Source organism: Salmo salar, chromosome 06, assembly GCF_965601325.2.
Source record: "Salmo salar chromosome 06, fSalSal1, whole genome shotgun sequence".
Lineage (NCBI taxonomy): Eukaryota > Metazoa > Chordata > Actinopteri > Salmoniformes > Salmonidae > Salmo > Salmo salar.
The window spans coordinates 30211208-30237763 of NC_138296.1; the positions used below are offsets into that span (position 1 = coordinate 30211208).

At 43.3% G+C, this 26556-nt stretch overlaps 1 protein-coding gene across 1 annotated transcript; it reads right to left on the reverse strand.

The window, feature by feature from the left end:
• Positions 1 to 1571: 1571 nt before the first annotated feature.
• On the reverse strand, positions 1572 to 15389 carry LOC106606827 (uncharacterized). The gene is made up of 13 exons (XM_082976448.1): positions 15061 to 15389; positions 14725 to 14859; positions 8930 to 14598; positions 8687 to 8759; positions 8312 to 8401; positions 7402 to 7455; positions 7207 to 7299; positions 6951 to 7079; positions 6716 to 6787; positions 6162 to 6227; positions 5933 to 6061; positions 5613 to 5778; positions 1572 to 5496 (listed from the first exon to the last, which is right to left on the reverse strand). Exons 5-13 carry the CDS (start codon positions 8335 to 8337, stop codon positions 5452 to 5454), a joined length of 780 nt encoding a protein of 259 aa, XP_082832574.1. The 5' UTR covers positions 8338 to 8401; positions 8687 to 8759; positions 8930 to 14598; positions 14725 to 14859; positions 15061 to 15389; the 3' UTR covers positions 1572 to 5451.
• Positions 15390 to 26556: the final 11167 nt, after the last annotated feature.

The window sequence follows — 26556 nt, forward strand, 5'->3', positions numbered from 1 at the left end:
GTTGAAAAACAATTACCACAGCCTTCTACAGCACATATCTTTATTTACTGCTGTTGAAGAGATACAAATGTCCAGAAGAAGCAGCCTGCTTTATAAAGACAATAGCATATGATCATGTTTGCATCACTATTTGTAGCCATATATTAAGATATGACTCTGGTTGTAGGTATCACCTGCTGTGTATGGGGGGGGGGGGGGGGCTAGGAGTAGATCTGAAACGTATGACACACACCAGATGTGTTTTGAATAGATAAAAACAGTTTAAATTGACAGACCCTGATAACATTAACATGTAGTGATATAGTTTATAGGAGTGCAGGAGAGACATCTCACAACCAAAGAAATACTGTAACAGTGCTGGTACTGTAGCCAACGCCCAAAACTTGCTTTACTGTCAACGCCATTTTGGAGAAAAACTAGTTGAGGGAGAATTTATATTTTGCAATCTCTCTTTCCTGAGAATTGTAACTTTTTCAAGAGAACGGCAAATAGCTGAGAGATAAGCAAACACTCAAGACATCGAAAAAGCTAAACCAACTACACTACTGTAAATATGTGTCAGGAATTGGGGAGACTAAGACATGAAATGTCAGCTTCACCCAGAAAAAATACAAATTTAAAACACAATCTTCTTACCTTGAATTAACAGGATTGTCAATAATAAACCAAACAGATAAGAAATAGACATGGTGGGCCCTTATTACAAACAACTGTGTGCTGCGTGTTGAGTTCCAGTTCCAGGGGATACCTCGTCAGTTGTACAACTGATGCCTTCAACTGAAATGTGTATTCCGCATTTAACCCAACCCCTCTGAATCAGAGAGGTGGGGGGGGGGGGGGCTGCCTTAATCGACATCCACATCTTCCGCGCCCGGGGAACAGTGGGTTAACTGCCTTGCTCAGGGGCAGAATGACAGATTTTTACCTTGTCAGCTCGGGGATTTGATCCAGCAACCTTTCGGTTACTGGCCCAACGCTCCACTAGGCTACCTGCTGCCCCATTTACCTCATGTTAGATAACTTTACCTCATGGTAGATAACTTTACCTCATGTTAGATCACTTTACCGCATGTTAGATCACTTTACCTCATGGTAGATAACTGTTCAAATGATTCAGCGGGTAAAGTGATCACTAGTAGTTAGCGTTTTTAAAATGTTTATAAAGATGGTGAACACTCTAGGTTGACTGTGACATCTGACCCTCAGTGAGTGGAGGGTGTGAAGGGAATATCATTATTACAATCACCTGGTACATTTCAGAGTGGGAGGAAATAGGAAAACATCAGAAACTCATCATCCATACCATACTGTACCATACATACCGTACCATACCATAATTGGCTCCTGTATGTTACTGGTGAACACATCAGACATCCCACAAAGACAGACATACAGTCTGTGTACATGATCACATGAGTAGCTACTGTAGAAACCAGTAGCATTAGCGTGGCACGTGTGTGTGTGTCTGCATAAACTTGAAAAACTGAAAACGAGTGACAGAAGACTAAATAAATCAGTTTGATCTTTCCCTCTCCACCAGTGTCTCATTTGAAGAAAACACGACCACAAGCTGGAAAGGAATGTTTTAATGTTAAAAGGAAAGCAACTCTGAAAAGTCTGAAAAGTCACTGGTTTGAATCCCCGAGCCGACTAGGTCTGTCGAGGTACCTTTGAGCAAGGCACTAAACTTGAATTGCTCCTGTAAATCACTCTGCATAAGAACATATGCTAAATTACTAAAATGTTAACGTATTATATGAAACAAGTTGTGACCATACACAAAACTCTACAGAATAGCCTTCATAAAAAGTAGATATGACAATAATGTGGAGGTTTGTTCATACAAATACATGCAAAACGTTTGTTAAAAAATAATACATGAGAGTATGAGGGACAATTGTATCCATCAGACCTGAGTTGTTCATTAAACAATAGTCTTAACTCACTCACTTGTATTGGCAATGTATGAGCAGATCATATCAATCCAACAGTCAAAATGCATAGTGCTATACACTGAGTGTACAAACATTAGGAACACCTTCCTAATATTGAGTTACACCCACTTTTGCCCTCAGGACAGCCTCAAGTCATCAAGGGATGGACTCTACAAGGTGTCGAAAGCTTTCCACAGGGATGCTGGCCCATGTTGACTCCAATGCTTTCCAGAGTTATGTCAAGTTGGCTGGATGTCCTTTGGGTGGTGGACCATTCTTGATACACACGGGAAACTGTTTGTCAGTGATAAGTCCAGCAGCGTTGCAGTTCTTGACACACTAAAACCAGTGAGCCTGGCACATACTACCACAGCCCGTTCAAAGGCACTTAAAGCTTTTGTCTTGCCCATTCACCCTCTGAATGGCACCCACACACAATCCATGTCTCAAGGCTTAAAAAAACTTCTTTAACCTGTCTCCTTCCCTTCATCTGCACTGATTGAAGTGGATTTAACAAGTGACATCAATTAGAGATAATAGCTTTCACCTGAATTCACCTGGTCAGTCTGTCATGTTCTTAATGTTTTGTACACTCAGTGTAAATTGGTCATAAAAATGTAATAAGGAAATAATTCAAAATACATGTGGAAGGTAACTAACCATAAAAGCAATAGGCGAAAACCATTCATGAAAGTATGGGACCAACCAACATACATGACATCAAATACATTACAAGTAAGTCAAATTAACATAATCAAAAGAGGAAGAAAATGAACCTTTTCTGACACGAAGGTTATAAGGTCTCAAAGTAGGTGGGTATGTCATTCGCCTAAGTCATTTGACCTGACAGATACTCTCAATGTGCTAAACATTTTAATGAAACGGTGAACACAAATGTTAACATAGCTACACAATTCCTGTCTAAAGGTGTGATATTTTTCACAATGTCACTAGTAGCTGGGGACTTGGGTACAGTTCCTTCCGCAAGAACTGCAGGTAACACTTCCTATGAATAACCTCTTCATAATGTGTTATAAGTGCATTTATAACACCTTATCTGCGCAATATGCATTATAATGCACGACATAGGCTCTAATGGCTGCTAATAAATGTAATTATAAGTTGGCAGCATAATGCCTTCCGACTGGGCACAGACGTCAATTCAATGTCTACTCCACATTGGTTTAACGTAATTTCATTGAAATTATGTGGAAACAATGTTACTTCAACCAGTGTGTGCCTCAATGGGTTATGAAGCTAAGTGGTATGACCTACACGAAATACTCTTTAGGAAATTGTGTCAGAGGGCTATACTGTAACGACTTCACGTAGGAGTTCCGCACTCCTGTTAAAGGGATAGTTCACCCAAATTACAAAATATTATTTGCTTTCTTTAAGCTGTAAGCAGTCTATGGACAAGCTCAGACAGACAGCAATCCATGCTTTGGTTTCGGATGGGTGGACTTATAACGCGAACGTCTAACAACCCAAAGGTTGCGTGTTTGAATATCATCACGAGATACTTTAGCATTTTCGCTAATTAGCAATTTTGCAATTACTTACTACTTTTTAGCTACTTTGCATGTTAGCAAACCCTTCCCCTAACCTTAATCCTTCAACCTAACCTAACCTTAAATGTAACCGTAACCCTAAGCCCTAGCCTATCTAACGCTAGCCACCTAGCTAGCGTTAGCCACCTAGCCACTTAGCTAACGTTAACCACAAGATATTTGAATTTGTAACATATCATACATTTTGCAAATTCGTAACATATAAAAATTGCAATTCGTAACATATCATCCGAAATGGATAGACATCCACTAATTAATACAGTATCATACTAACTGGAGAGTCCCGGATGTATTTTTACTATGTTACTACCCATGAGTCCAGGTTGGAGGGGAGATTTAAAAAAATAAAAATAAAACACCAGCAAATCGGCTCCAAATGATTTTCATTTTGGAAAGAAATCCCACGCATAATTGATAGATATATGTGATCATAAACAAATATAAGCAGGGTTTGAAATGATCATGTTTTGGTGAAATATTATATATGTTTGGGCTTCTTGCAGTTAATGTGCAGTCTACAAATGATTTGTAATTAGGTTCCAGCACCCTGACCATCCACTCAAAGAAAAAAAGAAAAAACGGCCTGCGGCTGAATCTAGTTGAGGATCCCTGCTTTAGGATGATTTGGATATGAAATGCAAAAATGCTTATATCAGGGTAATTGACTTGGATATGTGCCACAAATGCTAAAACATTAGCATTTCTGTGACCAAGTACAGTAAACAAAACCAAAGCATGGATTACTTTCTTATCTTGTCCATAGACTGCTTACAGGGTAAGAACAACTGTGTCATTTTGCAACTTGGGTGGAGTTACATAGGTGTAAGAGGGTGTGCAGTGAAATTACAATATGGCCAATCACTTAATGAGCACATAATGTATAATATAACGATCCTAATGTGCTTTTCAAATATGGCATCTGGCATAGTAATACTTTGCTTCATAAGGCATTACACATCCTGGTGATAATGCTTCATGCAGTTATAGATGTCCATGAGCAGTTATTAGCACCTATGTTGTGCATCCTGATGCATTATGCATAGAAGGTGTTATTAACGCTCCTATATTGCATTATAAAGACAACATCCATATGAAGTGTTACCTGTTTTAACTGACCAATCATGATTTCCTATGAAAACAGTGGTTTAAATAAAGTCTGATGTAATATCATCTAGAGTCTAAAATGGAACATGAACTTTCTTTACTGAAAGTAGGATTACAGGTGTGTTTTAAATGGGACAAATTATGCAAGTTATTTTAACTGACATGCTAACTCTCAATTCAGAAATAATGAATAATTGCTTCAGTAAAATAGAGCTTCTTAGACTGGGCCCTGTGATAATGAGGCTTACTCTAAATAACGCCTAGTCACTGTTTAGCTATTTGACATGTCCACAAGACATTGAGACCTCATGATCTTGGATATGTCAATACTAGAGAGGTTCATGTTTTAAGCATCTTTTCACGTGTGTGTTATATATATAATTGCTTGTATGTTTAGTATACAATACTAGTGTATGATCTTATCATACTTTCATATAATTTCATATATAATGTTGTATAGCTAATATGTGACGTGTTGTATCATAATCAGTCATGTCGCACACTCATTTTCAGATAATAGTAATTAAACATCTAGATAATAATAATTTAGATAAGTTATCTAAAGGTTTTGGGCTGTTTTGTAATTTCAACTGATTTCACTAGAACACATTTCCTAACTTATCCAATTTACAGCTGTCGCATAGAGAATTAACTTAATAAACTGCTTAGATTTTAGAAAATCATTGAAAGACTTTTCAGAATGTGTTTTGGGGTTGACATGACTGATTATGATGAAGCAAGTCACAAATGTGTATCTTATAATATGTATATTATATACAGTATTACTGTATCTTATTATATGGCGTTAGGTTCTCTTTTGTTATACAAACGTCCACCGCTTGTTACAGTTCTCCTCTTCTTGACTCCATGTCATTATGTCCTTTGTCCTTGGGAAAAACACAAGAGTTACTAATATGCTGGAGCTAAAAGTCAACCAGTCCCATCATTTTAGATACCAAGCCAAACAGTTCACCAGTTGTCAGAGGACATAAACAGTACTTACTATTAACTCAGGAGGTTTGGTGACTTGGTCCTTGTCCAAGGCCTGTTGGTCCAATAGAGCATTTGTCTCCTCTGCAGCTCTGTTAGACATGGGAGGTCCTCCATTCATCTGAGGAGGTCCTGGACTCTGTGCACCAGGAGTTGGTTCCTTAGTCTCATCATTAACCCTGTTGCAGAAATAAGACATCAACATTCACATTCATGATCCACCATAATACTGTCCCCTAAAGAGACAGAGGCTAAAATGAACCCTGGGAAAATGGGGTTGGTGACATTATTACCCAATGAGTTGTGGATGTATCAATATGTAATCAAGTTAACCTGACATCAGGGTGTCCATTCACTAGAGGGGGTTCAGCATGTGTCTTCTGACAGGATTCAGGGTCTGTTCCCCCACTGTCTGCTGACTTCCTGTCCTGCCCTTCTAGCACGCCTTCCTCTCCTGGGCTTCTAAGGGTGATTATTACATGGGTAAGAATTGAAGGATCTGTTGGAGAGGGGTACACATGGTCGACATGTTCATGACCTAAATGACAGAGGAGTGACTCACCTGCAGAGGAGGGGTGAAGTCTCACCAGCACCCTGACCTGGAGCCCCATCAGTCAGGTGTGATTCCCTGTGGAGTAAGATACAGACTGGATCAGGAAACATGACCTCAACCAGTTACTTAACCTCCTCAACCATCCCATACAACTTTACACACAGACAAATTGTCACGTCCTGACCCTAGTAAGATGTCATTTTCTATAGTGGAGTAGGTCAGGGGGTGTTTTGTGTTTTTCTATGTTTTCTATTTCTACGTTTAAGTTCTAGTTTTTCTATTTCTATGTTGGGGTTGTTTGGTTGATCTCCAATTGGAGGCAGCTGGTCCTCGTTACCTCTGATTGGAGATCATATTTAAGTAGGGGTTTTTCTTCCTGGATTTTTGTGGGTTATTATATTTTGAGTAGTGTTTGTTTCTCTCTGTGTCACAGTTTGTTGTTTTGTAAATTCAGTTATTTATGTTTTGCAAAGTTTCACGGATTTAATAAAATGTGGAACTACAACCACGCTGCACTTTGGTCTGCTCCTTTTGACAGCCGTGACACAAACACACATTCTCACCTTCTATAGGGCACGCGTCCATTGCTCTGAGGTTGACCCAGAAGCTGTGGGTCATCAGTCTGGCTGTTAACCCTGTGGGAGCAATAACAGGGCTATCATCAGGATTAAAACTCTTGATCCAGCACAAGAGGCAGAGACTAACATGATACATGGGATCAACTCTGAAGAGATAAATGAGATTTCATTCAACAGATAATGTAGATTTACTTAAGGAGTCCTCATGTGGAGAATTTACCTGACAACCTTGGGTACATTCAGTGGAGGGGAATCAGCATGTGTCTTCTGACAGGTTTCAGTGTCTGCTCTGTCATTGTCTGACGGTTTTCCATCCTCCATTCCTAGAACCCCTTCCTCTCCTTGGTCGCTAAAGGGGAGATTATTAAATTGGTAAGGATTTAAGGATCTCGATTGGGAAGGATACAAATGTTCTCCATATCCATAGCCTACATTACAGAGGACTGACAGGTGATTAGTCATGTGGTACAGTTTACCTGGCATCTCCATTCAGCAGAGGGGTGTCAGCGCCTGTCTCTTCATTGTCCATGGGCTGCCTGTTCTCCTCTCCTGGCTCACCTCCTTGGTCACTAAAAGTGAGATCATGATGACCATGACTGTAAGGATAAGCAAGGCAAACTGATCCAGGACAGAGTAGAGTATAAAGATGTAATAGAGGTATTTTAACTAACCTGGGAACAACCACAGCCTCAACAGTCTCACCGTCATCAGGCTTTCTGATGTCTCTGTGATAAAACATGTACCAAAGGTTCAGTCAGATACCCACAGGTACAACTGGAATCATCTACGGTACATTACACCACAGTCAAAAATACACCAGTTGCCCTTCTGGCTTGAATATGTTATGTCTTGCCTGGGCAGGGCTCAAAAGGCAGGGTCTTTGCTGAAAGTTGTTGCTTGCCAATAGACATTACTGGTATTTAGAAATGCCATGCGGATCTATTGAGTAATTCTTCCTTCACCTTCTATAGCAGGGCTTTCCAACCCTGTTCCTGGAGAGCTACCCTCCTGTAGGTTGTCTCCAACCCTGTTCCTGGAGAGCTACCTTCCTGTAGGTTCTATCTCCAATCCCAGTTGTAACTAAACTGATGCAGCTTTCAGGGATGGGCAACTTTGATGGGGGCCACAAAAATATGAACTCATTATCAGGGTCTGCAGTGACGATGATTACTACAAGCTTAGGTAGCTGGTTAAATAAATTTACCAATCTGAAAAATGGTTAGCTGACATAGGGTAATTGAGTGATTGTCAGTGACTAACATGACAAGAGGAAAACTGCTAATATACAACCAAATTTCAAAATTGCACCTTGTGTATTCCACTATTCTAGATCTCACCAGTAAAAAAGGGGTCCGCGGACCGCCAGTTGCCCATCCCTGAGCTAATTATTAGAATCAGATGTGCTACAGTAGATTCATGTTGAAGGGAATCCTACAGGACAGTAGCTCTCCAGGAACAGGGTTGGAGAGCCCTGTTATATAGAAACATAAACTAATATGACAAATAGCAACAGCTGAAGATAAGAGAGACTATCATTCAGTGGTTGATTACAGATCAATAAAGTGATGTGGAAAAGTTTACCTGGAATCACGTTGCTCATTCTGCATCAGAGGAAAGGGGTTTGGTTCTGGATTGCCCTGACCCTCTTCCACATCTCTGTGGCCTTGGTGGCTAAAGATGAGATTATTACATTAATAAGAAATTAAGGATAATGTTTGATAAACAACAGTAACTTGACAAAATGGCCAACAAGTCTATAGTTTGTAAGTGGCCTGCAAGTTCCAGGCTGTCCTCATCCTGTTTGTGACCTGCTAGGACCCCATTGGTCTGACTTTAAACCCTAGTAGTAAGACAGAGAGAACTAGTCTCATAACTAACATACACCCTCTGCAACAATTCTAATTGACTTAAAGAGCTCCCTTCACAAACACAAAAACAATTATATAGGATACTCACCACTGTTTGTCTCTCCAAGGTTTAAACACACAGAGCAGAGCAGCAATGACCACCACAACAGCTACAATACCAACTGAAAAACAGAATGTAGTCATCAGATGATGACATATTCACACAAAAGAAAAGGTTTTAAAATAACCTTCTAACAGTAGTTGATCTTGGTAGCACCATTTTGAGGTCAGATTTAATTGTTATTTTCTCATACAGAGGAAGCTGTGGTGATAGATTTGCTTAAACACTCACCAATGATTTTCCAGATCAAATCAGTGTCACCACGGTTTGAATCAGGATTGTCTCCATCTATAATGGACGATTAGAGAGAATAAAGTCATTTCCATGACATAATCAATCGAAATACTGTGCAACACAGAATAATGTGTTATGCAGTCTTTTCCTTAGTTTAATTTCCAGGCAGGCGTTCAGAAAATAAAACATAAAAAAACAAATTCTCAAGGGATTGACATTGGTCTCTCAAGGCGCTTGTCATTGGCATGTTTCCATTCAATACGATTACATTTAATGTTATCTTTCATGTAAATACACACCCCGTCTGCCCTCTCACCTGTATCTCCTGACTATGGGGTATCCAGGGAGATTAAAGGCAGAAATAGGAGAACATTTCTTTAGCCATGTCTCAGAGAAAAATATTAAATCAAGATTAGAGTCAGTCAATAAATATTCCATCTTTTCCCTCTTAGAAATAATGCTAGGAATATTTAGATGACTTAATATTGTCTTTCTGTAGGCTTGGCACGAGGGTCCCAAAACATTGATTAACGGTTCGACAAAGGTTCACGGTACGATGTTTTCTAATCACTGGGTTAAGGGAACTGAGTTTCTGTCTTGAAGGCGGGTTTTGTTTGTGACATGTATCAAGAGTTTGAACTAAGGTGAGATTATCTGCAGATTGCACATTCTCTTGAAAAGCCATGTCAGTGACAGAGGTTATACTCACATACACAGAATGTCCTTCTCTGAAACCGGTAATATAAACTACTCACACCTAGATGATTTCATTCATTCATGTTTCACCTTTCATCAATGATTTTTGTCTGTATGGCTCATTAGGGGGACTTTTCTCCACTTCTCCCTGAATTACATCCTCCATATCAGCCTTCTTTTCTGCAGCTTGGTACTCTGGGCCACTTGGGTGTTTGTTGGTTCCGGATTGTTTTAATGAAGGCCAACATTGATGTTTGGCTGCCTTCTTTTGTATTCCCCAGAGAGTTGCACTGTCTTCAGGGACCCTTATTATCCTCCGTTTTGTTTTATTTGGTTCCGATTGCTGTCTCTGCCTGGCCAGTTCCCCTCTCTCCACTGGGATTCTCTGCATCTGACCCTATTACAGGGGCTGAGTCACTGGCTTACTAGTACTCTTCCATGCCATCCCTAGGAGGGGTGCGTCACTTGAGTGGGTTGAGTCACTGACGTGATCTTCCTGTCCTGGTTGGCGCCCCCTCGGGTTCGTGCCGTGGAGGAGATCTTCATGGACAATACTCAGCCTTGTCTCAGGGTAGTAAGTTGGTGGTTTGAAGATATCCCTCTAGTGGTGTGGGGGCTGTGCTTTGGCAAAGTGTGTGGGGTTAAATCCTGCCTGGTTGGCCCTGTCTGGGGTATCGTCGGATGGGGCCACAGTGTTTCCCGACCCCTCCTGTCTCAGCCTCCAGTATTTATGCGGCAATCGCACTAGAATAAAGACCTCCTCCATTCCTGCCATTATTGAAAGAGATCGTGATACCTCACATCTCAAAATAGGGCTACTTAATGTTAGATCCCTCACTTCAAAGGCAGTTATAGTCAATGAACTAATCACTGATTATAATCTTTATGTGATTGGCCTGACTGAAACATGGCTTAAGCCTGATGAATTTACTGTGTTAAATGAGGCCTCACCTCCTGGTTACACTAGTGACCATATCCCCCGCGCATCCCACAAAGGCGGAGGTGTTGCTAACATTTACGATAGCAAATTTCAATAAAAAAAAAAAAAAAAAAATACATTTCGTCTTTTGAGCTTCTAGTCATGAAATCTATGCAGCCTACTCAATCACTTTTTATAGCTACTGTTTACAGGCCTCCTGGGCCATGTACAGCGTTCCTCACTGAGTTCCCTGATTTCCTATCAGACCTTGTAGTCATAGCAGATAATATTCACATTTTTGGTGACTTTAATATTCACATGGAAAAGTTCACAGACCCACTCCAAAAGGCTTTCGGAGCCATCATCGACTCAGTGGGTTTTGTCCAACATGTCTCCGGACCTACTCACTGCCACAGTCATACTCTGGACCTAGTTTTGTCCCATGGAATAAATGTTGTGGATCTTAATGTTTTTCCTCATAATCCTGGACTATCGGACCACCATTTTATTATGTTTGCAATCGAAACAAATAATCTGCTCAGACCCCAACCAAGGAGCATCAAAAGTCGTGCTATAAATTCTCAGACAACCGAAAGATTCCTTGATGCCCTTCCAGACTCCCTGTGCCTACCCAAGGACGTCAGAGGACAAAAATCAGTTCACCCCCTAACTGAGGAACTCAATTTAAACTTGCGCAATACCCTAGATGCAGTTGCACCCCTAAAAACTAAAAACATTTGTCATAAGAAACTAGCTCCCTGGTATACAGAAAATACCCGAGCTCTGAAGCAAGCTTCCAGAAAATTGGAACGGAAATGGTGCCACACCAAACTGGAAGTCTTCCGACAAGCTTGGAAAGACAGTACCGTGCAGTATCGCAGAGCCCTCACTGCTGCTCGATCATCCTATTTTTCCAACTTAATTGAGGAAAATAAGAACAATCCGAAATTTCTTTTTGATGCTGTCGCAAAGCGAACTAAAAAGCAGCATTCCCCAAGAGCATTCCCCAAGAGCATTCCCTTTCACTTCAGCAGTAATACATTTATGAAATTCTTTGAGGAAAAGATCATGATCATTAGAAAGCAAATTACGGACTCCTCTTTAAATCTGCGTATTCCTCCAAAGCTCAGTTGTCCTGAGTCTGCACAACTCTGCCAGGACCTAGGATCAAGGGAGACACTCAAGTGTTTAGTACTATATCTCTTGACACAATGATGAAAATAATCATGGCCTCTAAACCTTCAAGCTGCATACTGGACCCTATTCCAACTAAACTACTGAAAAAGCTGCTTCCTGTGCTTGGCCCTCCTATGTTGAACATAATAAACGGCTCTCTATCCACCGGATGTGTACCAAACTCACTAAAAGTGGCAGTAATAAAGCCTCTCTTGAAAAAGCCAAACCTTGACCCAGAAAATATCAAAAACTATCAGCCTATATCGAATCTTCCATTCCTCTCAAATGTTTTGAAAAAGCTGTTGCACAGCAACTCACTGCCTTCCTGAAGACAAACAATGTATACGAAATGCTTCAGTCTGATTTTAGACCCCATCATAGCACTGAGACTGCACTTGTGAAGGTGGTAAATTACCTTTTAATGGCATCAGACCGAGGCTCTGCATCTGTCCTCGTGCTCCTAGACCTTAGTGCTGCTTTTGATACCATCGATCACCACATTCTTTTGGAGAGATTGGAAACCCAAATTGGTCTACATGGACAAGTTCTGGCCTGGTTTAGATCTTATCTGTCGGAAAGATATCAGTTTGTCTCTGTGAATGGTTTGTCCTCTGACAAATCAACTGTAAATTTCGGTGTTCCTCAAGGTTCCGTTTTAGGACCACTATTGTTTTCACTATATATTTGACCTCTTGGGGATGTCATTCGAAAACATAATGTTAACTTACACTGCTATGCGGATGACACACAGCTGTACATTTCAATGAAACATGGTGAAACCCCAAAATTGCCCTCGCTGGAAGCCTGTGTTTCAGACATAAGGAAGTGGACAAAACAGAGATGCTTGTTCTAGGTCCCAAGAAACAAAGAGATCTTCTGTTGAATCTGACAATTCATCTTGATGGTTGTACAGTCATCTCAAATAAAACTGTGAAGGACCTCGGCGTTACTCTGGACCCTGATCTCTCTTTTGACAAACATATCAAGACTGTTTCAAGGACAGCTTTTTTCCATCTACGTAACATTGCAAAAATCAGAAACTTTCTGTCCAAAAATGATGCAGAAACATTAATCTATGCTTTTGTTACTTATAGGTTAGACAACTGCAATGCTCTACTTTCTGGCTACCCGGATAAAGCACTAAATAAACTTCAGTTAGTACTAAATACGGCTGCTAGAATCCTGACTAGAACCCCAAAATTTGATCATATTACTCCAGTGCTAGCCTCCCTACACTGGCTTCCTGTTAAGGCAAGGGCTGATTTCAAGGTTTTACTGCTAACCTACAAAGCATTACATGGGCTTGCTCCTACCTTTCTTTCCGATTTGGTCCTGCCGTACCTACCTACACGTACTCTACGGTCACAAGACGCAGGCCTCCTAATTGTCCCTAGAATTTCTAAGCAAACAGCTGGAGACAGGGCTTTCTCCTATAGAGCTCCATTTTTATGGAATGGTCTGCCTACCCATGTGAGAGACGCAGACTCGGTCTCAACCTTTAAGTCTTTATTGAAGACTCATCTCTTCAGTAGGTCCTATGATTGAATGTAGTCTGGCCCAGGAGTGTGAAGGTGAACGGAAAGGCACTGGAGCAACGAACCGCCCTTGCTGTCTCTGCCTGGCCGGTTCCCCTCTCTCCACTGGGATTCTCTGCCTCTAACCCTATTACAGGGGCTGAGTCACTGGCTTACTGGTGCTCTTCAATGCCGTCCCTAGGAGGGGTGTGTCACTTGAGTGGGTTGAGTCACTGACGTGGTCTTCCTGTCTGGGTTGGAGCCCCCCCTTGGTTGTGCCGTGCCGGAGATCTTTGTGGGCTATACTCGGCCTTGTCTCAGGATGGTAAGTTGGTGGTTGAAGATATCCCTCTAGTGGTGTGGGGGCTGTGCTTTGGCAAAGTGGGTGGGGGTATATCCTGCCTGTTTGGCCCTGTCTGGGGGTATCATTGGATGGGGCCACAGTGTCTCCTGACCCCTCCTGTCTCAGCCTCCAGTATTTATGCTGCAGTAGTTTATGTGTCAGGGGGCTAGGGTCAGTCTGTTATATCTGGAGTATTTCTCCTGTCTTATCCGGTGTCCTGTGTGAATTTAAGTATGCTCTCTATAATTCTCTCTTTCTCTCTTTCTTTCTCTCTCTCGGAGGACCTGAGCCCTAGGACCATGCCTCAGGACTACCTAGCATGATGACTCCTTGTTGTCCCCAGTCCACCTGGCCGTGCTGCTGCTCCAGTTTCAACTGTTCTGCCTGCGGCTATGGAACCCTGACCTGTTCACTGTGATTACTATTATTTGACCATGCTGGTCATTTATGAACATTTGAACATCTTGGCCATGTTCTGTTATAATCTCCACCCGGCACAGCCAGAAGAGGACTGGCCACCCCTCATAGCCTGGTTCCACTCTAGGTTTCTTCCTAGGTTTTTGCCTTTATAGGGAGTTTTTCTTAGCCACCATGCTTCTACACCTGCATTGCTTGCTGTTTGGGGTTTTAGGCTGGGTTTCTGTACAGCACTTTGATATATCAGCTGATGTAAGAAGGGTTATATAAATACATTTGATTTGATTTGATTATGTAAATGTGATTTTTCAGTTTAAGATTTTTAATACATTTGCAAAAATATCTAAACAGCTGTTTTTGCTTTGTCATTATGGGGTATTGTGTGTAGGCTGATGAGCGAAAAAAAACTATTTAATACATTTTAGAATAAGGATGAAACATAACAAAATGTGGAAAAAGTCAAGGAGTCTGAATACTTTCCGAAGGCACTGTATATGTGAAGAAAAAATTCATTAACAAGAAGACAAGTGTCCTCAAACTTGAAAAGCAATATACACATCTCACCTGATGCACCAGAGACAATGATACGGGTCCAATGCTCCTGATTCAGAAATATGATAACATCAATATATTTATAATAAAATAGTTTACATTTGGAATGTTTGGTCTGGTATTGTAGTTTGCAAGGTACATTGCCTAAACTGCAGTGATAAATAGCCATACTCACAGTCACATTGCTTATGGCAGTGTGGTCTACGTTGACACACTCCAGGAGGGTGATGCAGGAGTAGCTGACATCAATCACATTGGGTGCATGTGTAGTGTTTTTGTGTTGGCAAAGTTCAGCAAGCCACATAGACGTCTGTGGAAGAAAAAATACAAAATACAAAAAATTAGACATCTACCACTCAAAAACAATATTCTACATGTTTGAAATCATTTGTCATTAAACTGTATCTACTGTCTATATTGAAGTGTGAAAGACAGTCATATTTCTGATTCTACAGTAGATACATTCTGGGTGAAGGATATGGAACCCCCCATTTGTATCATCAAGTCATACATCATCTGTGGTTGAAGTCACCCCATTGGGGATCATGGATGTCCACTCCACGCATAAGATCCTTGTAGATTCCTCTTTCACATCTACACAGTATCTGTAAGCATATCCTGTTCTGAGGTTTGCACAAGCAATATTCTTGGTTTTCTCTCCGCCCCAACAGGCTGTAGAGGAAGGAGGAAGACAATTACCACAGTCGTCTACAGTGCAAATCTTTACTGATGTTGAAGAGATTAGAATGTCCGGAAGGAACTGCTAGTAAGCACAATAGCATATCAACAAGATTGATATAGTCTGCATCACTAGATGTAGGAAACAATCTCGGTAGGTACAGTGGAGGAAAAAAGTATTTGATCCCCTGCTGATTTTGTACGTTTGCCCACTGGCAAAGAAAGGATCCGTCTGTAATTTTAATGGTAGGTTTATTTGAACAGTGAGAGACAGAATAACAACAAAAATATCCAGAAAAACACATGTGAAAAATGTTATAAATTGATTTGCATTTTAATGAGGGAAATAAGTATTTGACCCCCTCTCAATCAGAAAGATTTCTGGCTCCCAGGTGTCTTTTATACAGGTAACGAGCTGAGATTAGGAGCACACTCTTAAAGGGAGTGTTCTTAACCGCAGCTTGTTACCTGTAAAAGAGACACCTGTCCACAGAAGCAATCAATCAATCAGATTCCAAACTCTCCACCATGGCCAAGACCAAAGAGCTCTCCAAGGATGTCAGGGACAAGATTGTAGACCTACACAAGGCTGGAATGGGCTACAAGACCATCGCCAAGCAGCTTGGTGAGAAGGTGACGACATTTGGTGCGATTATTCGCAAATGGAAGAAACACAAAAGAACTGTCAATACAATATCCCTCGGCCTGGGGCCTGGGGCTCCATGCAAGATCTCACCTCGTGGAGTTGCAATGATCATAAGAACGGTGAGGAATCAGCCCAGAACTACACGGGAGGATCTTGTCAATGATCTCATGGCAGCTGGTACCATAGTCACCAAGAAAACAATTGGTAACACACTACGCCGTGAAGGACTGAAATCCTGCAGTGCCCGCAAGGTCCCCCTGCTCAAGAATACATATACATGCCCATCTGAAGCTTGCCAATTAACATCTGAATGACTAAGAGGACAACTGGTGAAAGTGTTGTGGTCAGATGAGACCAAAATGGAGCTCTTTGGCATCAACTCAACTCGCCGTGTTTGGAGGAGGAGGAATGCTGCCTATGACCCCAAGAACACCATCTCCACCGTCAAACATGGAGGTGGAAACATTATGCTTTGGGGGTGTTTTTCTGCTAAGGGGACAAGACAACTTCACCGCATCAAAGGGACGATGGACGGGGCCATGTACCGTCAAATCTTGGGTGAGAACCTCTTTCCCTCAGCCAGGGCATTGAAAATGGGTCGTGGATGAGTATTCCAGCATGACAATGACCCAAAACACACGGCCAAGGCAACAAAGGAGTGGCTCAAGAAGAAGCACATTAAGGTCCTGGAGTGGCCTAGCCAGTCTCCAGACCTTAATCCCATAGAAAATCTGTGGAGGGAGCTGAAGGTTCAAGTTGCCAAACGTCAGCCTCCAAACCTTAATGACTTGGAGAAGATCTGCAAAGAGGAGTGGGACAAAATCCCTCCTGAGATGTGTGCAAACCTGGTGGCCAACTACAAGAAACGTCTGACCTCTGTGATTGCCAACAAGGGTTTTGCCACCAAGTACTAAGTCATGTTTTGCAGAGGGGTCAAATACTTATTTCCCTCATTAAAATGCTAATCATTTTATAACATTTTTGACATGCGTTTTTCTGGATTTATTTGTTGTTATTCTGTCTCTCACTGTTCATATAAACCTACCGTTAAAATTATAGACTGATCATTTCTTTGTAAGTGGGCAAATGTACAAAATCAGCAGGGGATCAAATACTTTTTTCCCCCACTGTACGTTTTTTCTTTCACGGGGAATTTTAAACTTACAAGGTCACAAACAATGCTTTGAATGAAAAATAACAGTTCAAGATTTCAGATCTTGATACTGATAAAAAGGAAGTGGGAGTACAGGAGAGACATTTCACAACAACTAATATTCTGCTGGAACTGTACGTGCCCCACAATGAATGAGTCGCCGCCATTTTGAAGAATTCTGCAAACACATGGCGCAGTTTTTATTTTGCAATGCTATCGCTTTCCATAAATAATATGTAACTTCCTCAACATAATGGCAAATAGAAAATAGATAAACAAATGCTCATATTATCGAAAAAGCAATACGACTAGACTTAATGTTTGTCTACAGAACTCTGGCAGAGACGGCTTTAACCCAAAGCATGGCCTCTGGCTATTCAAACATCAGCAACACAGACTAAAATGCTAACACTATCTACTTACCTTGACTTGACAAGAGGATCAGCAAAAAAGTTAAAAGATATCCAACAGACATGGTAGTATTGCAAACAACTGTGTGCCTGCCGCCGTGAGGTGCAAACGCGGAAGAGATAGGTGTAACTCATAGTGAAAGTTATGATACATGGAAGAGTTAGAGTTAACAGTGACGTCTGACTCATTGGGGAAGTCTTGCATCACTATTATGCAAATCAGTTTCAGCTCTAGCACTGATATTAAAAACCTGCAAGTAATTGTGTAGTATAAACACTGGTCCTTCACAATTTCCATGGACCTGATTCCTACTAGTGGAGCAGTCTGATAATAGTGTCATGATTCAGTGCACTGTAGGTGGTTTCTGTAGGACCAGGACAAACTCAGAGAACCAGAGTTCAGAGTTGTACCTAGTTAAGTGACATGGCCAGTAAACACTCAGGGCTACATCATTCTGACCACTAGAAGGGGCTCTTGTTGAATAAATGAAACAGAAGCCTTCGTCTGATTCGAGTCATGTTGAACTTTACCTCAAGGTATATAACTGTTTGAATGATGCAATAGGTAAAATGATCACAAGTGGTGCATAACATGTTTATAAAGATGATGAACACTCCAGGTTGACTGTGACAATTGACCCTCAGTGAGGGGAGGGTGTGTGGCTATTGTGGATATTGAAAATAATATAATTATTGTGATCACTTGTGGTTTATTTCAGAGTGGGAAGACATGGGAAAACATCAATAACCTCATCATCCATTCATTCCATTACTGTCTATAGGGTGAACACACATCAGACATCCCACAAAGACAGACATACAGTGCTTTAGACTCAGTACTGTCTGTGTACATGATCACATCTGTGAGGGTCTACAGTAGCTACTGTAGAAACCAGGAGCATTAATGCGTGGCACATAGGTCACTGTGTGTGTGTGTACACGTGTGTGTGTGTGTGTGTGTGTGTGTGTGTGTGTGTGTGTGTGTGTGTGTGTGTGTGTGTGTGTGTGTGTGAGAGAGAGATAATGTGTTTGCGTGTGTGTGATAGCACAGGGCATCCTCCTGTTGTCTTTGGGAGCTGGTCCATGTGTGACAACCCTCCCATCAGATTGTGTCCGTGAGAGCAGGAGAGCAGGCGCTCAAAGGGCCCTCTGTCATCTGCCCCTTCACACTCACTCTCTCTTTCTCTCTCACACACACGCACACCAACAGATAAAGCAGGGGCTGCCAGAAGCAGCATGCTTAATTTACAGATTCACTGGTCCAGCGAGAAAACACAGACAGGAGTCTGTGCCACTCAATCTGGGCCGATCGCTTTCTCTCTCTTTCTGTCTCTTTCCCTTCCTCCCTCTGTCTCTCTCTCTCTCTCCCAAACTCCCTCTCTCTCTCTTGCCCTCACTCTATTTCAGGCATGTCCATACCAAAGGCCCATCCATAGAGTTGGAGGAAAATAAAAGCTAAGTAATGTTGAATTACACTCCAAGTGAACATGACATGTTCTCAGTTCCGAAACATACTAGAGACCTACTACCTGATTGAGTTGGCCTGAGTTACCAGAGGTGAAGGGACTGGGGGGAAGAGAGGGGGGAGAGAGGAAGGTGCTCCATACAATCATTTAATCAATTTTCCATAGATATCATATGACAGTAGGAGGTATTCACATCCTGCCCAGGCTGTGTTCCAGAAAGAGAGAGAGAGACAGAGAGAGAGACAGAGCCCCTCTGCTGGGTGACAGGCAGCATAAACAGAGAGAGAGAGAGAGAGAGAGAGGGACAGAGAGAGACAGACCGAGAAAGAGAGACAGAGAGAGAGAGACAGAGCCCCTCTGCTGGGGACAGGCAGCATAAACAGAGAGAGCGAGAGAGAGGGACAGACAGATGGAGATAGAGACAGAGCCCCTCTGCTGGGGGACAGGACCGGCATTATAAACAGAGAGCGGAGAGGAACATAGAGGAGAGTGAAGCAGGTCTGCCTATAAACACACATCAAGGAGCTGCTAGCTGCATGTCTCTCTCTCTCCAGGCCCAGGCTAACAACCAGCCTAGAACAGCCCTGGCTTTGGCTCTATGGGGCTCCACCCAGCTGAATGCTCCATTGCAATAAACATACTAATACAGGCCAGGTGAAGGGATGTCAATAAATATCTGTCGACCAAAACCACTCTGTTTCTCTTCCTCTATTTCATCCTGCCACCTCTCTCCCTCCCTCTTCCCTCCTACCATCAGGGTAGTGATGAGAGATACATAGTTTTCCTCCCCAGAGGGTCACAGGTTTCACTTCTGGAATTCAGAAGGATTTTGAATAATGGGGGTTGGTGGAGAGGAGTGGGAGGGATGGAGGGGTGTATGGGGGGTCTGTGTGGATAGTTCTGCTGCCCCACACCTTTCTGTGTTCATGATTAAGCTACACTACATTATACTTGGCTAACAGGTTAACCCTGTCCTCTTATCTTCCACAGTCTAACTAATATAAAGCCTTGTACCTCTATTCAGGTATCCCTAGGGAGAGATACTCTGACCACTTCCTGGTTGACTAAAGGTTCAATTAAAATAACACCAATCCCACCTGGGAGTGAGAGTTGACTAGTGCTGAGGCAGTATTGCCTTACCCTGCCTGAATACTTAGTGATAACAATAGCATTACCCTACACTGGGAGTAGGAGCCCTACTTGGCCAGTGTTTACATGGCTCAGAAGCACAGTTTTAAAATACACCGTGTGGAAAAACAACCACAATGAAAACACACAGCAGGCCTGGATGGGTTCCATTTCTGAAAACAATATCACGTTAACAGCCCAATAAGGTATTATGTACTTCCAGAGAGGCAGCTGTGAATGGACACAGCTTGAACCCCACTGACTGTCAGCCTCTAGGGCAGAGAGAGAGAGAGAGAAATGCTTACTTACTAGCACCTAACCAACATTGCAGTTAAAAAAAATATATACAAATAAGAATAAAAAATAAAAGTAACAAGTAATTAAAGAGCAGCAGTGAAATAACAATAGCGAGACTATATACAGGGGGGTACTGGTACAGAGTCAATGTGCGGGGGCACCGGTTAGTCAAGGTAATTAGTCAAGGTTAGTCAAGGTAATATGTACATGTAGCTAGAGTTATCGATAACAACAGAGAGTAGCAGCGATGTAAAAGAGGGGGGCAATGCAAATAGTCTGGGTAGCCATTTGATTCGATTTTCAGGAGTCTTATGGCTTGGGGGTAGAAGCTGTTTAGAAGCCTCTTGGACCTAGACTTGGCGCTCCGGTACCGCTTGCCATGCGGTAGCAGAGAGAACTGTCTATGACTAAGGTGGCTGAAGTCTTTGACCATTTTTAGCGCCTTCCTCTGACACCGCCTGGTATAGAGGTCCTGGATGGCAGGAAGTTTGGCCCCAGTGATGTACTGGGCCGTACGCACCACCCTCTGTAGTACCTTGCGGTCGGAGGCCGAGCAGTTGCCATACCAAGCAGTGATGCAACCAGTCAGGAGGCTCTCAATGGTGCAGCTGTAGAACCTTTTGAGGATCTGAGGACCCAAGCCAAATCATTTCAGTCTCCTGAGGGGGAATAGGTTTTGTCGTGCCCTCTTCACGACTGTCTGTTAGTTTGTTGGTGATGTGGACACCAAGGAACTTGAAGCTCTCAACCTGCTCCACTACAGACCCGTCGATGAGAATGGGGTGTGCTTGGTCCACTTTTTCCTGTAGTCCACAATCATCTCCTTCGTCTTGATCGTGTTGAGGGAGAGGTTGTCTCTGACTTCCTCCCTATAGGCTGTCTCGTTGTTGTCGGTGATCAGGCCTACCACTGTTGTGTCGTCGGCAAACTTAATGATGGTGTTGGAGTCGTGTTTGGCCATGCAGCCATGAGTGAACAGGGAGTACAGGAGGGGACTAAGCACGCACCTCTGAGGGTCCTCTGTGTTGAGGATCAGCGTGGCGGATGTGTTGTTACCTACCCTTACCACCTGGGAGCAGCCCGTTAGGAAGTCCAGGATCCAGTTGCAGAGGGAGGTGTTTAGTCCCAGGGTCCTTAGCTTAGTGATGAGCTTTGAGGGCACTATCGTGTTGAACGCTGAGCTGTAGTCAATGAACAGCATTCTCACATAGGTGTTCCTTTTGTCCAGGTGGGAAAGGGCAGTGTGGAGTGCAATAGAGATTACATAATCTGTGGATCTGTTAGGGTGGTATGCAAATTGGAGTGGGTCTAGGGTTTCTGGGATGATGGTGTTGATGTGAGCCATGACCAGCCTTTCAAGGCACTTCGTGGCTACAGGCGTGAGTGCTAAGGCTCGGTAGTCGTTTAGGCAGGTTACCTTAGTGTTCTTGGGCACAGGGACTATGGTGGTCTGCTTGAAACATGTTGGTATTACAGACTCGGACAGGGAGAAGTTGAAAATGTCAGTGAAGACACTTGCCAGTTGGTCAGCGCCTGACAGACAGAGAGACAGAGAGACAGAAAGACAGAAAGACAGAGAGACAGAAAGACAGAGACTGAAAGACAGATACAGAGAATGAGGAACATAACATCAAATCAAATCAAATCAAATGTATTTATATAGCCCTTCGTACATCAGCTGATACATAGGTCTGTAGATGTCACAGTCCCCAAAGTACCATCCTAGATCTGTGTGAAGACTGTGAACTCAGGCTAAGAAAATCCTAAAAGTGTTATAGGACTCCATTCAACTAAAACAGTCTTCAGCATAATCCCTATTCTCATGGTGTGGGATCAAAGATGAGCACCATCTCCAGAGGAAGGGCAGGCCGGCTGCAGACACACCACGGCCCTCTGATGTGCTTTGGTCCTAGGGTCGACCAGGGGTGGAATATCCAGGGATCTGTAGTGTGTGCGTGCCCGCGTTCGTTTGTCTGTGTGTGTCGGTGTGTGTGTGACCACGGCTAGGACATCTGAAAGGCCATCTCCACACAATGGAGTTCCTTTGTTGTAGAGCTCTAACCAGGTCTGTGTTATAGAGCTCTAACCAGGTCTGTGTTGTAGAGCTCTAACCAGGTCTGTGTGGTAGAACTCTAACCAGGTCTGTGTTGTAGAACTCTAACCAGGTCTGTGTTGTAGAGCTCTAACCAGGTCTGTGTTGTAGAGCTCTAACCAGGTCTGTGTTGTGGACCTCTAACCAGGTCTGTGTTGTGGAGCTCTAACCAGGTCTGTGTTGTAGAGCTCTAACCAGGTCTGTGCTGTGGAGCTCTAACCAGGTCTGTGTTGTAGAGCTCTAACCAGGTCTGTGCTGTGGAGCTCTAACCAGGTCTGTGCTGTAGAGCTCTAACCAGGTCTGTGTTGTAGAGCTCTAACCAGGTCTGTGCTGTGGAGATCTAACCAGGTCTGTGTTGTAGACCTCTAATCAGGTCTGTGCTTTGGAGCTCTAACCGGGTCTGTGTTGTAGACCTCTAACCAGGTCTGTGTTGTAGAGCTCTAACCAGGTCTGTGTTGTAGAGCTCTAACCAGGTCTGTGTTGTAGAGCTCTAACCAGGTCTGTGTTGTGGACCTCTAACCAGGTCTGTGTTGTGGAGCTCTAACCAGGTCTGTGTTGTAGAGCTCTAACCAGGTCTGTACTTTGGAGCTCTAACCAGGTCTGTGTTGTAGACCTCTAACCAGGTCTGTGTTGTAGAGCTCTAACCAGGTCTGTACTTTGGAGCTCTAACCGGGTCTGTGTTGTAGAGCTCTAACCGGGTCTGTGCATTGGAGCTCTAACCTTGTCTGTGTTGTGGAGCTCTAACCAGGTCTGTGCTGTGGAGATCTAACCAGGTCTGTGCTGTGGAGATCTAACCAGGTCTGTGTTGTGGAGCTCTAACCAGGTCTGTGCTGTGGAGCTCTAACCAGGTCTGTGTTGTAGAGCTCTAACCTTGTCTGTGCTGTGGCCAACAGTAATCACACTGTAATACACATAAACACGCTAAATGTACTTTCATACACACACCATGTAGTTAGTATGTAGCTTACATGTCTAGATTAATGTAAGACTCACAAAATAAAGTTCATTACATAGTCATAGAGAGTTATTTAAGGGTACTACGAGTAGCGGTGGCATGGGAATATGCTAACCCACAAATCCCCATACCTCATCCCCCCTTCCCATATCTCAGCCTCTTGTAGACCGAGCCAAACCCCCTCCTCGTCCAAAAACCACATCTCTCTCTCTCTCTCTCTCTCTCTGCAGCGATGAAGCAGAGCAACCTGAGCTCTCTGAGAAAGTCTTATAAAAGGGAGGGAATAAAACAATCACATCAAGCACATTGACCACCTCTCCCTCACACCCTGATCTGAGACATCTAAGACAACCTGTGTGTGTGTGTGTGTGTGTGTGTATGTGTGTGTGTGTGTGTGTGTGTGTGTGTGTGTGTGTGTGTGTGTGTGTGTGTGTGTGTGTGTGTGTGTGTGTGTGTGTGTGTGTGTGTGTGTGTGTGTGTGTGTGTGTGTTTGTGCATGCTTTCTGTGCCCAGGGGCCTATCCTCACGTGCATAGATTACAGGAACTGAATGTAGTATAGGCTACTCATGTCACCGTCATTTCCTGTACTATGTCACAGTGATGCACTGCTTACTCACGTACAGTTAGGTCACGTATTGCACAACCGTAGCAAGTCACTTGGACAGCCCCTATGAATCTGTTATCCAGAGAAGAATCTCCTGAGAGGGATCTCTGTCAAACAAACAAATCACTCTCTTTCTGAACTGCTGCCTTGTGGTAAACTTGTTAAACTCTCTCTTTTTGTGTTGTTTTCCCCCTCTCTCTTCTCCCCTTCTCTTTCTCTCTGTTCTCATCCTTCCTCTCCCATTCTCCTCCTCTATTGTCTCCCTTTTACACTCTCTCCCTCTCTCTCCACCTCTTCTTTCTCTCTCATCTCATCTACACTTCTCTCTCTCCCTTTCTCTCTGTTCTTATCTTTATTCTCCCCTCTCTCTATCATTCTCTTCTCCTCTCTTTTCTCCCTTTTACTCTCTCTCTACCACTCTCTTCTCCCTCTCGCTACCCCTCTTCTTCCTCTCCCTTCTCCTTTCTCCCTCTTCCCTTGTTGAGCCTTGTTGGCGTGGGCTCTAGTTCTGTTCCTTCGCTCAGTGAACCCAGGGTAAAGAGTGTCTTGTTACACCAGTACTGGCCCTTCTGATAAAGCCCAGTATTGTGAAGGATAATCCTCAGAAACAATCAGGATTTCACACAGACAGCACCGTGTGTATTTCTGCAGTCCCTAAACACAAATATTAACACACCAAGAACATTCACACACACACTCCCATACAGCCAAACATACGTAGTGTACAATCGCTCAAACACACAACACTCCAAGTCAGAGAGTGTATTATTACTGTGCACTGCACTCCTGTGGTGGAAGTAAATGTCAGGACAAAACTCAACATCAGGTTACAAACTCTCTCTACAGGTTGTTTTCCTTCCTTTGTATAATTGCCTTACCCTGGTGTGCACTGCTTCCTCTCTTTCCCCCATTAAAGCCAGCTAGCTACCTCACCACCGATGACTGACGGACACCAGAGATTGGGAAAGGGGAGCAGAAGTAACAGGAGTATAAATGACCTGGAATGGGAATGTCCTTCTTCTCTGTCACTTCCTTGTTTATGTATGGAAGGAACCCAGCTCTTAAGCTGTCCACATTTGGGTGAGCCATGCTGTTAAATAAACAAGGGCTTTGTTGGGATAAACCATTGTCTATCCTATATTGTCCCGTGGGATCAGTGAGGTGCTCAGGTACTCACCTGAATGGAGGGGGGACAGGTCAGCACATGTCACGGATGGAAGTTGGAACACTAGGCCAAGAGCGGGAGCGAGGGTGGCTGGTGGTGCTGTACAGACAGGCAGGCTCCTACTGGTGCCTGGAATGCTTCCATACGGCTGTCATCATTCCTCATCATTCCTCATCATTCCTCATCATTTCCGGTGATTGCGGAGGGCTCCAGAGGATTCCCATCCATCACTGGCCACCAAAGGGAAGAGGAACAGTAATTACAACTCAACACCCTCGGGTCACACTAATAACCATGGTAACAGCAGGCAGACGGATCGCTGTGAAACCGTGTCATTCTGTCATTGGGCCAATTACTACAATAGCTGTTAAAACTCCCCTCGTCCTATGACCGTTGGCCTAGTGTGCCTGTACACCTACTTTATAATAGGGTGTTATAAGCAGGCTGTACAGTTTGAGAGAAGTATAGAAACTAAGTGGTTGAGCGACATGTTTGCCACTGATCTAATAAGGACAGGGATAATATAAGTGGTTCATACGTGTGGATGTCACCCCATTTTAACACCGATTACTGTCTTTGTCTTGTATCTATGGCCAGAGGATCAGCACTCAGCATGACAACACCTTGTGATTTCAAAGCCAATCCTACATCTTGGCTTAACTCATTGCCAAGACACACACACACACACGCCACACACGCACACTCTCTCACATACACACGCACACACATACACACATTGGTCCCTGTGGCCTCAACCCCACTAGGTTGTCCAGTCCTCCTTGTTGTTTCAGCTGTGAACACGGGAGAGGAATTACTGGTACTACCACTGCACTGATACCACCTTCCTCCCCATCACTGACACCACACACATACTGTACACACGCGCACTCTCAAACACACCACACACACATTGTACTACAATTCTTTGTAATAGTTGACATACTGTATGACCCAAAAAAACATCTCACAGCACCACGCAACAACAGCAATACCGGTAAGCCACTATGTCAATGTCAACTACATAATTGTTTGCAGACCGCAACATTCTCTAAAATGGACTGGTTTAGTGTCAGCTCATCGCTGGCAGACTGCAGATGAATAAATGCAGAGAAATGGAGAACTGCAGAGCAGATACGTGTTATTCTACATGGCTCTTCAGCCTCTATAAACAGACCCTGGATGTGTCTCAAATGCACCCTATTCCCTACCTAGTGCACTACTTTTGGCCTGGGCCTTGGGGAATGGGGTGCCATTTGAGATACAGGCACTGAGTGTCATGTCATGATAACATGTCAGAGTGTGAGGGAGTGTGAGGCTCTGTGGACTGACCCTGACCCTGGGACCCAGATGGTTGGTTTGTCTCTCCTCCCTCGTCCCTGACACCTCACTATTCCTTACCATGCTTTCACTCT